The 15816-nt window shown below is 37.3% G+C and overlaps 1 protein-coding gene across 2 annotated transcripts in view; it reads right to left on the reverse strand.

Annotated features, from left to right (window-relative positions):
- Positions 1-15816, reverse strand: part of LOC139733773 (sorting nexin-33-like) — a 72956-nt gene that overhangs the window by 48053 nt on the left and 9087 nt on the right. Inside the window, exons 1-2 of one of the 2 annotated variants that reach the window (XM_071644587.1) lie at positions 10851-11155; positions 5572-5733 (exon numbers count right to left, since the gene is read on the reverse strand). In XM_071644587.1, the coding sequence (XP_071500688.1) occupies positions 5572-5733; positions 10851-10862 (174 nt within the window). In that variant the 5' untranslated portion in view covers positions 10863-11155. Of the gene's footprint in view, positions 1-5571; positions 5734-10850; positions 11156-15816 lie in introns of those variants that run through there. The other variant, XM_071644579.1, reaches the window with a different exon arrangement.

Consider the following 15816-nt stretch of genomic DNA (forward strand, 5'->3'; position numbering starts at 1 on the left):
TATCGAGTGGATGAAATAGTCGACAACTCTGTATGTAGTTGGTGAGACATGGTTTAAATGTGGCTAGGGGGGTTGTGGGTGTAGTGAGGGTTTTGTGCGGCATGGTACAGGATAGCCTGGCCCAGCCAGTATTTCCTGTCAGTGACGAACACTCACCTGTCTATGTGTCTATGAGCTTGACTGGTAATAAAAATGACATCAGTCTACAGTGTGTGTGTGTGTGTGTGCATGTGTGTGTGTGTGTGTGTGTGTCTGTGTCTGTGTCAGAACATAAAATGCTTGAATTGGGTCAGGACTGCATGTGTACATTTGATGCATCACATAAGACTGTAAACTGGTGAGGAATCAGACCCAGCATGCTCTGAATATCTATGATTTTAAAGTTCATTACTTGTAAAGTATACAACATAATACTGCAATTTTTATTGAGCCTTTTGATGAGTTATTTCTTTACTATGACAAATCAAGTCACGCTGGTTCAAAGGTGTACAGTAGTATGATAATCATACAGAGCACTGGGTCCTAAGTGTTTCGAAAACTTTCAAATATAAAAATGAGAATAAAAGACTGCAAAAACCCATTCGTGGCACAAGGGAACTTCATGGACCCTTGGAATTTTTTAAAGAGAGTATTTCACCTGAAGATGTGTTTATTCTTTTTTATATAATGTGTACAGAACCATTGTGCTGTCTTTAAATGTTTTTAAATCAACTGCTGAACACCCCCTCCCAGTTCACAGTCAATCAATCATAAAGTACTGCGTGAAGCTGGTTACTTTAAAGGACAAGTTCACCTTCATAAACATAAGGATTGAGAGAATGTAGCAATATTAGTAGAACACATCATTGAAAGTTTGAGGAAAATCAGACAATCCGTTCAAAAGCTATGAATTTTTGAAGTTTTTGTGCAGTACCCGCTGGATGAGAAGACTACTGCAGTGTATGAATAACTTAGATGTCACATGCGTACAACAATATAGGGGAAATATAAAGAGAATTTCACAAAATGCCATCTTTTGAAAAAAGTACACATTCCCCTGACTCGTTACCGATAAATGTTATGGGTAATATTATTCCCCCTGCCTTTAAAAACAGGCAAGTCAATTGCTCTTTTATTATGCGAAAAAAGTGAAAATATGTTGAATTTTCTTTTATATTTTCTTTATACTGTTGTACGCATATGACTCACAAGCTGTAGTAGTCTCCTCATCCAGCGGTTCCAACACAAAAAATTAAAAAATTCATAACTTTTGCATCGATTGTCCAATTTTCCTCAAACTTTCACTGATGTGTTCTACTAATATTGTTGCATTTTCTCAATCCTTATGTTTATGAAGGTGAACTTGTCCTTTAATCCATCAGTCATTTTCTCTTTTCATAGATTTGACGATGTACTATTACTCATGACTCCTTAATGTCCATTCCTTTAGCAACTCGTCATGATGATCAATCCAAACAAATTTTTCCAGGAAGTCAAGAGTAGCTACTGGTAACTTTGAAATAATTGCTTTAATAGCAAAGTAGAACATGATTAGAAAAATGTGCCAAGCTTCCAGATTTAAACCTGGAAAATCCCATTTTAGTGGCTACTACAAAGTTTTGTATCCTTTGATTGAGTATGTTGTTCTACAATGAAGAGTGAATCAGTGTTTGTTTGTTTTTCTATTTGTTTTTTTTTTGTTTTGAACAGGTTGTTAATTTCAAGGCACTGTTGTTTTGGATTCTTTTCATTTTTAGAAAATATTTGTTTGTTTTTATTTTCCACCAGATAAGATGGTCGGAGAGTCCATATTATGCTGCACTAGCTGATCATCAATGGGGTCCAGTAAAATGCTGTTACATGGGTGAACCAATTCACCCTGTTCTATGCCATGAATGAGGTGGGATCTTTTACATGTTTGGGTTGTGACTCTCTCACACATGGGACCACCATTTCATGTCCTATCCAAGGTACAGAGTATTTTCTCTCTTACTTGAAGGCATAGCATGATCATACACAACACTGTCCAGTAAATGTCACTTGGGTTCAAGCTCGTGCTTGTACCAGAGCTTTTTTTGTTGAAAGGCAAATACGTCAAGTACTGACCAAGCCACTTCCCAGCCCTCAAAACTTGTTTTTCATTCAATTACTACGGTTCACAATAATCACATCTATCAAAACTGAAATCGCCCAGCAAGTCTCAATTTGCGAAGTATCATACAACTGTACTCATGAATATACAGCATTTCCTGTTCCTAAAATTGGGCAATGCACATTATTCTGCACCTACAAAAATGTAACAAGAATGCTTGGTCCAGGGACATTTAAATAGAAAGGAACATTAGTGTTTTTCCTTTTGTGATAGAAATGACATGGCAAATTCACAATGTAGGCCTACAGTGCAGTGCTTACGACACAAATGTTTTGAAGCTGTTTACAACTTAAGAGAACAAATATACTCAAATATGAGTACAAATAATTAATCCACAAGTACAAAAATCATTGTCAGTTAAACACGAGGGTGCACATGTATGTAGGTGGGTGATCTTATAACTTGAAAGTGTGAAAGGGGCAGTGGAATATTCAGACGGTGGAGTCTTCTCCCTCCCCTTCATGTGATTGAAAGTGCTTTCCCTTCCAATTTCTCAGTGTGAAAGGAGCACTGGAACATTCACCAATTACATGGTACATCCCAGTGTGGAAGAGGCATTGGAACACTTGTATGGTGGTGTCTTTGCCCCCCCCCCCCCCCCCCACTTATGTATCAAAAGTGGTTTTCCTTCCATTTTCTCAGTATGAAAAGGGCATTTAAACATTCAGACGGTGGAGTCATGCCCTTGAGGTTTGTGTAAAGAATGAAAGGGAAGCAGCCATATTGAAAGAAGTCAGGAAGTGGTTCTTCCTCCCTGCCAGCTGGCCATGAAAGGGCACCGCGCTTCCTGCAGAACTTTGGGTCAGGGCTTACATCATGCCACACAACTCCATGGCCCCAACCGTATGAGGAACCAAAAAAGAATTACAAATACAACATACAAACACACACACCCACACATACATACACACACATTCAAACAGAGACTTACGTAGTCTGCAATGGAACATACACAAATTACATGCACATTCTCCATGACATGTTTGTGAACAAAATTATTCTTATCCAAAGCTTTAGCTTCCATCACTAGTATAGCTACAACAGTTACCTTTACAGTATATTTTAATAAAGGGACTAGTCTCTAGAATCCCCCTGTGGACACTGATACAATGGCACACTGTTCTTTTAACAAAATAATTCCAAGCCAAAATTTAGCTTCCATCACTAGTATAACTGTAATAACATCAAGTACTCCTTAGATTCTCCGTCCCCCCCCCCAACCACTGATACAATTTTTTACCAAGCTACAGGTGACAAGACAAAATTTATGATATTTTATGACAGATGAAACTGTCTGGAAGAATGCCATCATGTCTGGTATGTCAACTACCAGGGTACAAGAGATCATATATTCAATAGACAAATTTATTTTATTAAAAGATAAGAAAACAAAACAAAACATGCATACTGTACCTTTACATAAACTCAATGAAAACTAGCCCCAAGCATACTTTGGCAGATGTCTGTGGGAAGTGCGTGTAATAGTTAAAACCAGCTCGTCTTCAACAAGTTAAACAAAGTTTGGTACCGACAACAAAATTTCAGTATACAACCAGTAAAATCAATCAATCTAAAAAAGTACCACAATTTACAAATTAGCAATACAGTTTCAAAACAAGATCATTTTTTTTTTTCAAATTTGTAGTGCTTTATTTTGTGCATTCTTTGTAGCTAACCATATTCATCTAGTAATGTGTTGTTGTTTTTTCCAAATTGACATGTTTATGTCTATAGCACACAGTTTAATTCAAAAGCTGCCAATAAATATGATGATGACAATTTCTGCTGCTAGACTGCCCCCAGACTGGAATGTGAATAATACTCTCAAAATCCTTTCTATGGACAATAAAAGTAGAAATATAATATGCGGGGGGAGCGCATGTTGCCATTTATAAAGGTTTTTATCATATACCTTTAATAGCCTAATGACAGCACTTTGGGGGGTCTAGGGCAATTACCACCTGGGCAATTACCCCACACCCTTCCCCTGGCCCTAATCCTAATCCTAATCCTAATCCTAAACCTAACCCTTACCCTAACCCAAACTCCTAACCCTAAACCTAACCCTAACCCTAATCTTTACTCTATCCTTACCACTAACCAGTATTTGGTCGGGGGGTAATTGCCCGGATACGCACTTTGGGCTAGGCGGTGACCAACACACTTCTGTATCGACACTCACCCCTGTTCAGACGTAAGCCAGTTTATACCAAAACTCGATATTGAAACGACGTATAAAGAATCATCGTATAGCCGACAGACCATTCAGACACTAATTTCGACCATTCCACGAAAACGTCGTATAGATGTGCAGTTTCTCACTGCGCATGTTGTTATGGTCATGAGTGACAGGTACAAGGTCACCTTTTGTACTCGCTCCCATCAAGCCCCACCCAGTTATACTGTTTTTTATGGTCACCATAAGTTCAGACACACAATAGACACGATGGAATGCTGATTTGTTCTAGTTCGAAATGATGCTCTGACCATCGTTTCAATAAACACTGTTTCGTTGGTCAGCATTCAGACATATAAATTCATAGTATGTAGCTATACCGTTTTGGTATAAAATTTTCGCTTCAGAACACCCTGTAAATTTTACCGACTTTTAATGGACTCTTGCAATATAACCTGATATACTTCATGTATACAGACAGGTATGATCTTTAGCACAGTGCAAGATACATTACACCTGTATGATGTGTACCATTACTGTCATACATTTTCTTCCACTTTGTACATCCTTGATATACCCAGGCACTAAAAATAAGCTTGGCTATCCACACTTTCTATTAGCAATACCAGTATACAGACCAACAGTTGTACACTGTAGATCAGCAAACACACTCATGTGTAGCAATGTGCCTGTTGATAATCCAACAGGAAGGTCAAGGTGACACAATAAGGATCAGAAGGGATGAACTAATCTCTATCAAGGTGATAAAATAAGGATCAGAAGGGATTAACTAATCTCTATTCATTGACAAATTGACAACAGTATACTTTGTAAACATCCACAAACTGGAAGTCAATCACTATGGGAGGTGTTACATTAACCCAATAACTTGGCCACATATAATTATATGTGATTCAAAGTACATGAATACGTATACACTGTATGCATGTATATAATGTACCGTATGTTCTTCAAACTTTGTTTGGCCAGGATATAAACATATGACTGATTCTATGTTATGAATATCATACATGTTTCTGTCTCTGTTCTTCTTCCCTCTGTTCTTCACAGGTATTAAAGCATCTCCATGTCTAGTACCGATGGCTGAATAAATTTTGAGCACTTCTGAGTTTTTGGTTTTGGTTTTACACACTTGACAATCCCCAAACTATCTTTATTTACATTTCAAGGGGAATATTGGGGGGGGGGGGGGGAGAGAGCAGGTGGAGCCCCCCACCCTCCACAGGACTGGGCGTGTCCTTACCTCACAGTAGGCCTCGGGAACCAGCCCCCTCTGGCCCGACGAGTTCTGCGCCTCCCACCATCCCTCACCCACGTCCTGGCGCAGGATCTGCAGCACATCATTCTCATAGATTGTCAGCTCACCATTATCTGTCTCGCCAGCGAAATCGTACAGAACCCTGGCCTGCAGTAGATATAGAGTATGTGAGATAGATAGATAGATAGATAGATAGATAGATAGATAGATAGATAGATAGATAGATAGATAGACAGATAGATAGAGATAGATAGATAGATAGATAGATAGATAGAGATAGATAGATAGATAGATAGATAGATAGAGATAGATAGATAGATAGATAGATAGATAGATAGATAGATAGACAGATAGAGATAGATAGATAGATAGAGATAGTATAGATAGATAGATAGATAGAGAAATAGATAGAGATAGAGAAATAGATAGAGATAGAGAGATATAGATAGATAGATAGATAGATATAGAAAGATAGATAGATAGATAGATAGATAGAGATAGATAGATAGATAGAGATAGATAGATAGATAGATAGATAGAGATAGATAGATAGAGATAGATAGATAGATAGAGATAGATAGATAGATAGATAGAGATAGTATAGATAGATAGATAGAGAAATAGATAGAGATAGAGAAATAGATAGAGATAGAGAGATATAGATAGATAGATAGATAGATATAGAAAGATAGATAGATAGATAGATAGATAGATAGATAGAGATAGATAGATAGATAGAGATAGATAGATAGATAGATAGATAGAGATAGATAGATAGAGATAGATAGATAGATAGAGATAGATAGATAGATAGATAGAGATAGTATAGATAGATAGATAGATAGATAGAGAAATAGATAGAGATAGATAGATAGAGAGATACAGATAGATAGAGATAGATAGATAGATAGATAGATAGATAGAGATGGATGGATAGACAGATAGATAGATAGATAGATAGATAGAGATAGATAGATAGATAGATAGAGATAGATAGATAGATAGATAGAGATAGATAGATAGATGGATAGTTAGACATATTGTTGTATTGATAGAATGAGATTGACACATAAAGAAAAGACAGTGTGAGATAGAGAAAGAGAGGGAAAAGAGAAGTGGACAAAAGAACAAAAGGTTATTTGATTAATACAAAGACTATGATTTTGGGAAAAATACTATTAGTGAACAGTTACAATTTCAAGCGGGATATTTTTGTTTGCTTTTCACTTACAAGTACAACAAAGACACATTGACTAGAGTTATCAGTTCTTTAATACATGACTGACATACACAATTTTGCACCTGTATCACAGTTTATAACATGGTAACCTGGTATAGCCCACTGAAAATAATCAATTCAACAGAAAATGACAAGAAAGAGAAAAACCTACATAATACTGAAATTCCTGCTATCTGCGTGGCTTACAAAGCAATAGACATCAAAATCACAGTACATGTATGTCACAGTACAATGAAAACGTCATGGCCATATGTAGTTCTGTCATAAAAATTATATTGTAGCATATCTTGAGGTCTTCTCTCAACTTTAATTATACAATATGTAACTACCAGTACATGTGGCAGCACTGGCTCAAATGCTTCTAGAACTATGAAAAGTTACACGGCTTTGAAATATAGATATTTTTTTTTTCAAAAAGCACTCATGTGCTGTCCTATCAGAATCATGTGGTACACAGGGGTGTCTACACCATGGCACGTAAAGAGTTAATGAAGTCATGTGACAATTGGCATTCTTCCCAATAAAGTCAGTTGACTTTGTTTTTGCTCCAGTTTGTTTACAGTTGTTTCAATCTGACAGCCATGAGTATGAGAACGGTGCCATAAGATGTAACAGTTTTGGTGTAGGATTGACACCCCCCTGAATATGGGTAGGTGGGACCAACGTGAACTGTCCACATTCGCACAGGGTCAACAGATCTTTGTACTGGCATATGGGTGACCGTGTGACCACGAGTGTTTCAAGCTTACATTGCACCACTTATAAGTAATATAAATCACAACAACAGCAACAATACCATCCTCAACAATTTCATTAAAAAAAAAATTATTATCATCTACATGAATATCAACAATATCATCATCAACAACAAATGTTTTTTCCAAGTCATGCTAGATGTTTAAAAACAAGGCCCTACAGATGCATTGTGTTCACAGTGTATTCATGTGGATTTAGTGGTGACACAAGACAAACCTTGCTCATTAGATTACAACACTTTTGCATGTCATGATTAAATCTAAAACATTTCTTAACTTTTTACATGTGCCAAGGATAATAGCTGTGTGGCATAACAACTTGTCATGTTTTTTTTTCACCAGCTTCCTATCAATTATTCCAAACTTGTCCAGGTTTGATTAAAGTTACACTGTAGCAAACCCACTCAGTTGTCACCAATAATATGCCACAGTCTATTACAGGAAGATCATCCCCATACAATCAGGATTTAAAGGATTATGTATCAAGCTGTAGCCATTGGCAATTGTAGTGTACTTTCCAGACAATGGTGACTAGAGGGCAGTGAAGGATAGCAAGAGAGAGAGGGCTATACAAGAGCGTACCATGAGAAACTACTGGTACATTGTAAGTACTCGAAAGTACTTGTCATATTAGCTCCCAAGATGTTAGGCATAGTTATTAATTGTATAACTTTATAATTCATGCGCATGTCTACTGTTGAGCATTTCACAGTTCTACACAGTGTAGCTGATGAAAGGGTGGTAGTTTGGACTTTGAACAACAGTGCTGCAACAACAAATCTTGTACTGAGCACATGGCTTGTACTGAGTCACTACGACATCATCGAACAAAATGTTTGAAAAGTGTCAACTGCCAGTTAGATAATATCATCCCTTCCTGATCTTCAGACTCAGAAGTTTGCCTTTGGTTGTGCAGTATTTTCCGCATTGTTTTCTTTCTTTCTTTCTTGGCTGCAGCACACTGTTTACAGCAGATCTGAAGTAGCAGCCGCCATGACAACGCATACTTTGCCCCCTAATTTTGCCCCTCTGTATGCTTCTTACAGATTTCAACAGGGCGCCTCCTGATGAATTTTAGCGAGACGAGCAGGTGCCAACCTAGAAGCCACTTGCTGGTTAGTTTCCAAGACACTGCTGGCTGTATTAATCCTTTCTGTGCTAATTAGTCAAATGTGCACAAATTTCACATACTTGAACTCTATTTATACAGCCAAGAAATATATGTAGCACACAGAGTGTTAAACAAAAAGAAACTACTTTAAAACGGAGCAAAAACTCTTACGCATACAGATTATTTAAAAGGCAATGACATAATGGGAAAAAATAGTGTTTACCAACGAGCCTTATTACAAATTTGTCTTTTTCACTCAATCATTCTTTGAACAGAAGAAAGGGAGGGGGAATGACTGTACTGCTTACAATGGGTAGGGCAGTAATACTCAGAAGCTATAATTGTATCTATTGGCAAATCCAGTCAATTGTGAATTTGACCTGACCAATTAATTAGGTCAGAAGTCCCAGTTTACTGGTTCATTCATTCATTCATTCACTCACTTACTCACTCACTCAAAGATTGACAGTCCAAATAACTGACTATAAAAAGAAAATCTACTGGTATTTTCTGCATATGAGTTTCAAAGGAACGTTTCAGACGTCATTTTGCAATACAAGGTCTACAATCACTAACAATAGAAATGAATGCATTGAGCAGTCAGCACACAACTTTCAAGGACATTCATGCAGCCTTTTTTCTATGTACATATACTGCAATGCAACAACATGTCAAATACAGTTGTACATCAAATGTAGCAGCCCTACATGTACATACAGCTGTACTGGTAAAATACAATAACTGCATTTCAGAGAATACAGACCACACTATTCATAACACACTCTCTTTATTTAGGTATGAAATGAATCAGCAAATTTAGGTCACATACAGAGGGGGCATTAAAGGCATACATTGTAATTTACCATTTGCAGATGAAACAAAAACATAGCATTAGTGCTTTTAAACAGTTCCAAAATGTGAACAATAGTTTACATAGATATATGATAAAAATGTTGCCTGACTAAACCGTCTACACTACTACAGTTATGGTTTAATGAGAAAAATACTGATCTTGTTATATCTTAGGCTTTATTGCGAAAATTTTATATGGTAGGATAAAACAGACCTATAGGCCCTACATACATGTATGCATCAAATGTGATATCTTGAACATTTTTTAAATCACTGTTCCCAAAGGTAAACAGGACCTTTTTAAGCTACTGCACTGTAGTATCTCCATCGTGGCAGTTATGTTCCTAGTACATGTACATGTAGGCCTACATCCATGATGCCAAAGTCAAAACAAAAACACATTCATTTCATCCCTTCACATTTGGGTGGTCCATTGCAGTTCTGATACTTGTAGGGCAATGGCAATGTAGGCTCTTTTGTACACACTAAAAAAATAAGGTGATTCCAATCAAAATTCAAATCATGCTTTTTTTGCGCTCTGGTTATCACTACACAGGCCAAAAAACAAAAAACAAAAACAAACTACACAGGCAAAAAACAAACAAACAAACAAACAACTGCCATACAAATCACACCAGTTCACAAAGAAAAATCACGACTGAATGACATTGCTACGAGCGAGACCAAACTGTGCATACATGTAACTGAGCATTTGGACTTTAGACAATTAGAGGTTCCAGACGTTTGTACCAATCAGTGAAGAATATACTCAAGTGCATGTGGCACTTGGCCAGAACAGCACAGTAAGGGTTAAATAAAGTAGCACTGACACTTTAAAGATGACACAAACTTCCTTGCCAAAACACGAGCAAAGCATTACACAACTACCAAAACACAATGCATGACCTCAATTATTGAACTTTACTGCACCTTCTGTGGCACAGGCGATGGGTTGCTTTCTTTGCCATTCGACAAAGACGTCCTGAAAGGATCAGTCAATGAAAGGGGGCCACTAACAATTTTAAAAGACCTCCAAATCTTTGTAACAATATTTTGTATCAAGATAATCTTAAACTGGGAAGCATCAGCACATTTTTATAGTGTGGGGGAAATACCCATCTAGCTAGCGGTATCTATCTTGTCTATACAATGTTCCTAATGTCAGTTATAACACAAGTGAAGTTATCGTAAATAGCACATGGGCAACATAAAATGCTTTTAAAAGGCAGTGTATACAAAAAGCCATGACTAGATTACACCAATGGCAGAGAAATACATTTAGTTTACATATCACTGCAAAATTTACCTGTCTTATCATTGTGAAAGATTCTTCCAGCAGCTTGGTGTAGTCTTTAATCTTTAACACAAGAGTTATGAATTTCTGTTTCCTCAGCCGTGCAGTAATAAATCTGTAATCTCTTGTTGAGCTTCGCTGAACACTGACAGAGTCCTTGGTAGCTCCAGTATTTAGAGCAAAGATGTACCTTGGTGTTCAACAGGTTTGGTGTGAAGTGTACTTTCCATACAAGACTGCAACTTCTGCAGGAAGTGTTCTAAAAGCACTCAACTATGACAGTGTCAAATGTTCACACTTGACAATAGCACACTTCCAAAGAGGTGTTATCGCAACACTCTGTTTCGGTGTTGAGTGTTCTCTCCTGGCATTAATAATTCCACAATACACATACACATACACATACACAAAGGGGTCAAACGTCTCACTTGACACCATGCAGTGTAGACACAAGACGAGACACTGCAACTTGTTCACTGCAGCCCATGCGGCTCAATAACTAACAGGACTTGGTGAACGCTACTAGTATAGGGTGGAGAACTCCCTTCACCCGACTTGTGTGTCAAATATCCTTTAGCAAGCACAGCTGAGCTTTCGACTGAAAAGTAGAAGACGTGTCTCAAAGAGATATAGAGACAATACAATCTTCTAAGTGATGAGCAATACTTTCTTCCTACTGTTAAAAAAAAAAAAAAAAACCCAATCCAGTGTGTCATTTCCCCTACGAGTACCAATCCGGACAGAGGTCTGTCAAAACAATTGTACGGAGTGGGTCGACCATTAGTGAGAGCACACTGTACTCATATGTTTATATTTGGTAATAAATGCCTCATAGCATGTGTCACATTGAAAGCAAAGAATGGAGGGTATAGGATGAGACAGAAATGAAATAAAATCAGAAAAGGAACTAGATTGAGAGAGACAGGAAGAGGGACTGAGAAATGAAGACATACATTGCAGGAAGAAAAAGAGGGGAAGAGAGAGTGAGCGATTCAGAAATCAATGCCTCTACTTCCTTCTGTGTACAAGTGTATAGTACAATTACTTTTCTCTTTCTGACATGAAAATAGCAGGTCAGAGACAGGACAGGGCATTTATTGGTCCACTGGATTATATAACTTTCAAGATTAACAGCTGCAGATCTAAAGAAAATGAAGAGTCAAAACTTTTCAGGGCAGCACTGTCTACTGTTAAGTCACTATTTTGAGTACATTCTATAAAAGCAATGAAGATCATAACAGTGCCACTGCATTGAGCAAGATGTGTTGTGTACATCCATGTACAACTGGGCATTAAACATTTATACACACATTTCTGAGTCCCAACTCCCCCACCCTCTTTCGGTCGGTTACTTCATAATCATATTGCAGCAATCACATGAAGGGGCAGCGATCTCAGTGGAGTAGAGGGTGCAGCGCATTAATGACTCAACCTGGAATGCTTCAAAGCTTTTCAAAGCCAACAAAGTTTTACGGGGAAAACCACCATACAAAATGCACGTTCACAAGGATACATAATATGTCCCAGGCTTACAATGTAACTTTGATGGACAGCACAGTTTACTTGAACAGTGTCCAGAATCAAAATTTCTTTTTAAAATATAAACCTCCCTACATAGTGTACCCCCCCTTCTTTTTTAGTGGGGGGGGGGGGGGGGGGGGGCTAATCAAGTTCTAATCAAAATTCTGGCGCATACTTGTGTACTTGTACAATTGTAGCAATTGCGCAGTGCAAATTCAAGAACCCACCAATATGTTTTTTAACCACTCCGCAGAGCGCAAAAAAAAAAAAAAAAACATGCCAAAGCATCAACATTTACAGTAAATCACATCTAATTACTTCGTGAGTTATTAATTAATAATCCACATAATTCAAAGTTTGATCTCATACACAGCTAAAAGGTAGCCAAAAGATGTATGCAAAACAATGACATGACATAAAGCTGAAACTGGTCATATTACATATGTGTACTTCAATACAACAATTCTGTCTGCACAAGCAATGGACACGCAGGACAAGTTTGATATTAATCGCAATATTCTGGTTAATATTTACGAAGGTTTACGGAATGTACTCTGAACTGAAAGCTATTCGAATGACCCTTGGAAAATTAAAGAAGGCTTTTAACGTCTGTCAAATCATCGCCATGGGCACGTCATTGAAAGGATGTTAAATTGGGCTCCCTTGACAACGGGCGATGTCATCGTTATCTAAAAGCAAAACTTGACGCTAATGACGACTTCCTTGGAGCTGGGCCGATCTTTTTCTTTTTGGGGGGGGGGGGGGGGGAGATGACGGCTGAACATATAAACTGTACACTGTTTTCTAGCAGGCATCATGCCACAATGCAAAGCCTTTCTCTACACCCACTATACCCCACCCCACCCCACCCCCACATTCCCAAAGGATGGATGATTAAAACCAAATTACACTACAACAAATTGAGTTTTTCCTTTTCAACCACACTACTTTCCAGGAACATTATACACACACATTATACACATGTACTGACAATCGCCTTGTTTTTGTCGCGACTGATTACATGCTCTCTGAAGACAGAAAAAATTTGACTTTTGAAAGTAGCACACGTGCACAGGCAGCTGTGACATTTCGATTGGCAACTGTCAGTTTAGGGTGGCGTCCCAAGGGTAAGTATGAAAAGAAAGTCCACTCTTGGAATGAAATCTACTCTGTCCAAAACTTTCAAAACAACCATGCAGTCACTTCATCTCTTTCTAAAAGTAGCTCAAATATATTTAATAGCTTTTTGACTGTATTCAATCCATAAAATTCAAGTTATTTCTTTTGAAGCACTGGTTGATACCCCTTGCAGATTTGTGTAGAACACTGAGCACTGTAAATTATCAAAATCATTTGAATTTAGGCTTTTGCCTGAAAACTGGAATCCCAATGATAATGTGAAGAAAATAATCACAGTTTGTTAAAAAATCTCTGCAAGTGATCGACTACATTTATAACCAATTCATTAAGTTGCCATTTTTATTGCTAAAGTCTTCCACTGCAATCAGCAGACATATGTATCCCTTGCAGGAGATAAATTTTCATTTATAATTCATTTCAAATTTGATATAATGGCAATTTCAGGTGATGAATGATATTTCAAATGATATTCTGTACAATTCTGTGGAAGAAAACTGCAAGTGTGTGTGTAAAAATGTGTGTACACTGTAGCAGTGGTATAAAAAATGCAGAACTCCCAACTTTTTTGACTGATAAACAGGGATAATTTGGCTCAAAAAAAAAAGGGAAAGAAAGAGCAGGTCTATCTCCTAAGAGCATAGTAAAATTATATTTGAAAAGAAAAATAGGAAATTCCTACTGAAAGAGCCGAGAAGGGTCAAAATTCAAATTCTTTCGTCCAAATTCAGAATGATTGTGAGGTCTGAAAAATGCTTCAAAATTGTGATGGGATACCAGGAAAATTATTCCCTGCATTGGTAACTGCTAGAAGCCTCCCCCCCCCCCCCCCCCCCCCCCAAACACACTATGCACACATAGCCTCATCATGAATTCTCGCTTAAAATAGTGCTGGTATTATCCGTACACAGGCATCAATAGAATGATGCAAGTTATTCTAATTCATTTATGTAAATCCATTGTTTTACAATGCCATAAAAAAAAAACTGTTTTACGAAAGTGCAAAATGGTCTTAAAGGGGAAATCCAGTCCAAATATAAGTTAGTCTGATATAAAAAATAAAAAAACTGAGTAAAATCTTTCATACGAGTTCAACAGTAAAACTCTAACTGAAATGATGACAAATAAGGTTCAAGTTGTGACATTTTGAAGTTTTGCTAATTTCTGCAAAACAGTTCTTTTACAGTGGATATGAATATGCAAATGAGGGAGCTAACCATGTCACAACCTCACAATTTTCCATTGACTGTATACAAAAAAATATATAATATATATATAAATGACAAAAATTCAATGTTATCGTCATTGACGTCTGAAACATGATGTTATTCCTGGTTGATTACCTTCCGAATAACGGATTAGTTAGATATACGAGGATGTGAGCCTTGGGCATACATTGAAATTGCATTTGAATGAAAATCTGGAAATGTCTAAATACTAGTATTGTACTTATGGCAAGTTGGGAAGGGATGACATGCTCACTTTGCCATTTGCATTTTCATATTGACTGTTCAAGAACTGTTTCCAAAGAATCAGCGAAACTTCAACATGTCATAACTTCTTTATTTTTCATCCGATTTTGATCAAAATTATACAGTTGAACTCGTAATATTTTACTCTTTCTCGTCAGATAACTTATATTTGGACTGGATTTTCCCCTTTAAGGCAAGCTCAGGATAATGCGAAATGCCACATCATAATTTAGTGAACTTTGGTAAGTGCTAAAAATCTTTCTCTTTTGTTTTCAAATGTAGTGTTTCCTTTTAACGCAAAATCATTCCAGAAGTACAAACTTGGCCTGATCCATTTGCTGTCCGGCGCCCGGGTACATTTGAAAACCACAAAATAGCGGCAATCAGCGATAAGTGCATCAAAGCACATGCTCATCAGTAATCGTCAACTCCAGTTGAGATTCCTTGGCTGTGTGTCTACTAAATTGGAGATCAGTGATAAAGTTACCCACTGTTCGTTACAGGGATTCTTACTCTTTATGTGCCGTGGTGTAAAACCACCTGTGTGCCACATTATTCTGAGACAGCAACGTAATCCTGCTTTGGGAAAACATAGAACTGTATTCCAAATATATGAACTTTCATAGATTTTTCGTATCGTCACCATGGCGTAATGAGCAAAGTTGTAGAGAAAATGCTAAGCTTCGCTTTGATGTAATTTGTATAGCAAATCTATATTTTTCTTTCAAATGACCAGTAGCTACATGATTGGTAGAGGCATAACTTTTGCACACAAAACAGGGACAGAAAGTTAGAATTTACACGCAAATCCAGTAAGGAACACCGCTTGATATTCAATCATTAAAATA

The sequence above is a fragment of the Diadema antillarum genome, unplaced genomic scaffold (genome assembly GCF_040938485.1).
Source record: "Diadema antillarum isolate AM-2024a unplaced genomic scaffold, OU_Dant_1.0 scf00000025, whole genome shotgun sequence".
NCBI lineage: Eukaryota > Metazoa > Echinodermata > Echinoidea > Diadematoida > Diadematidae > Diadema > Diadema antillarum.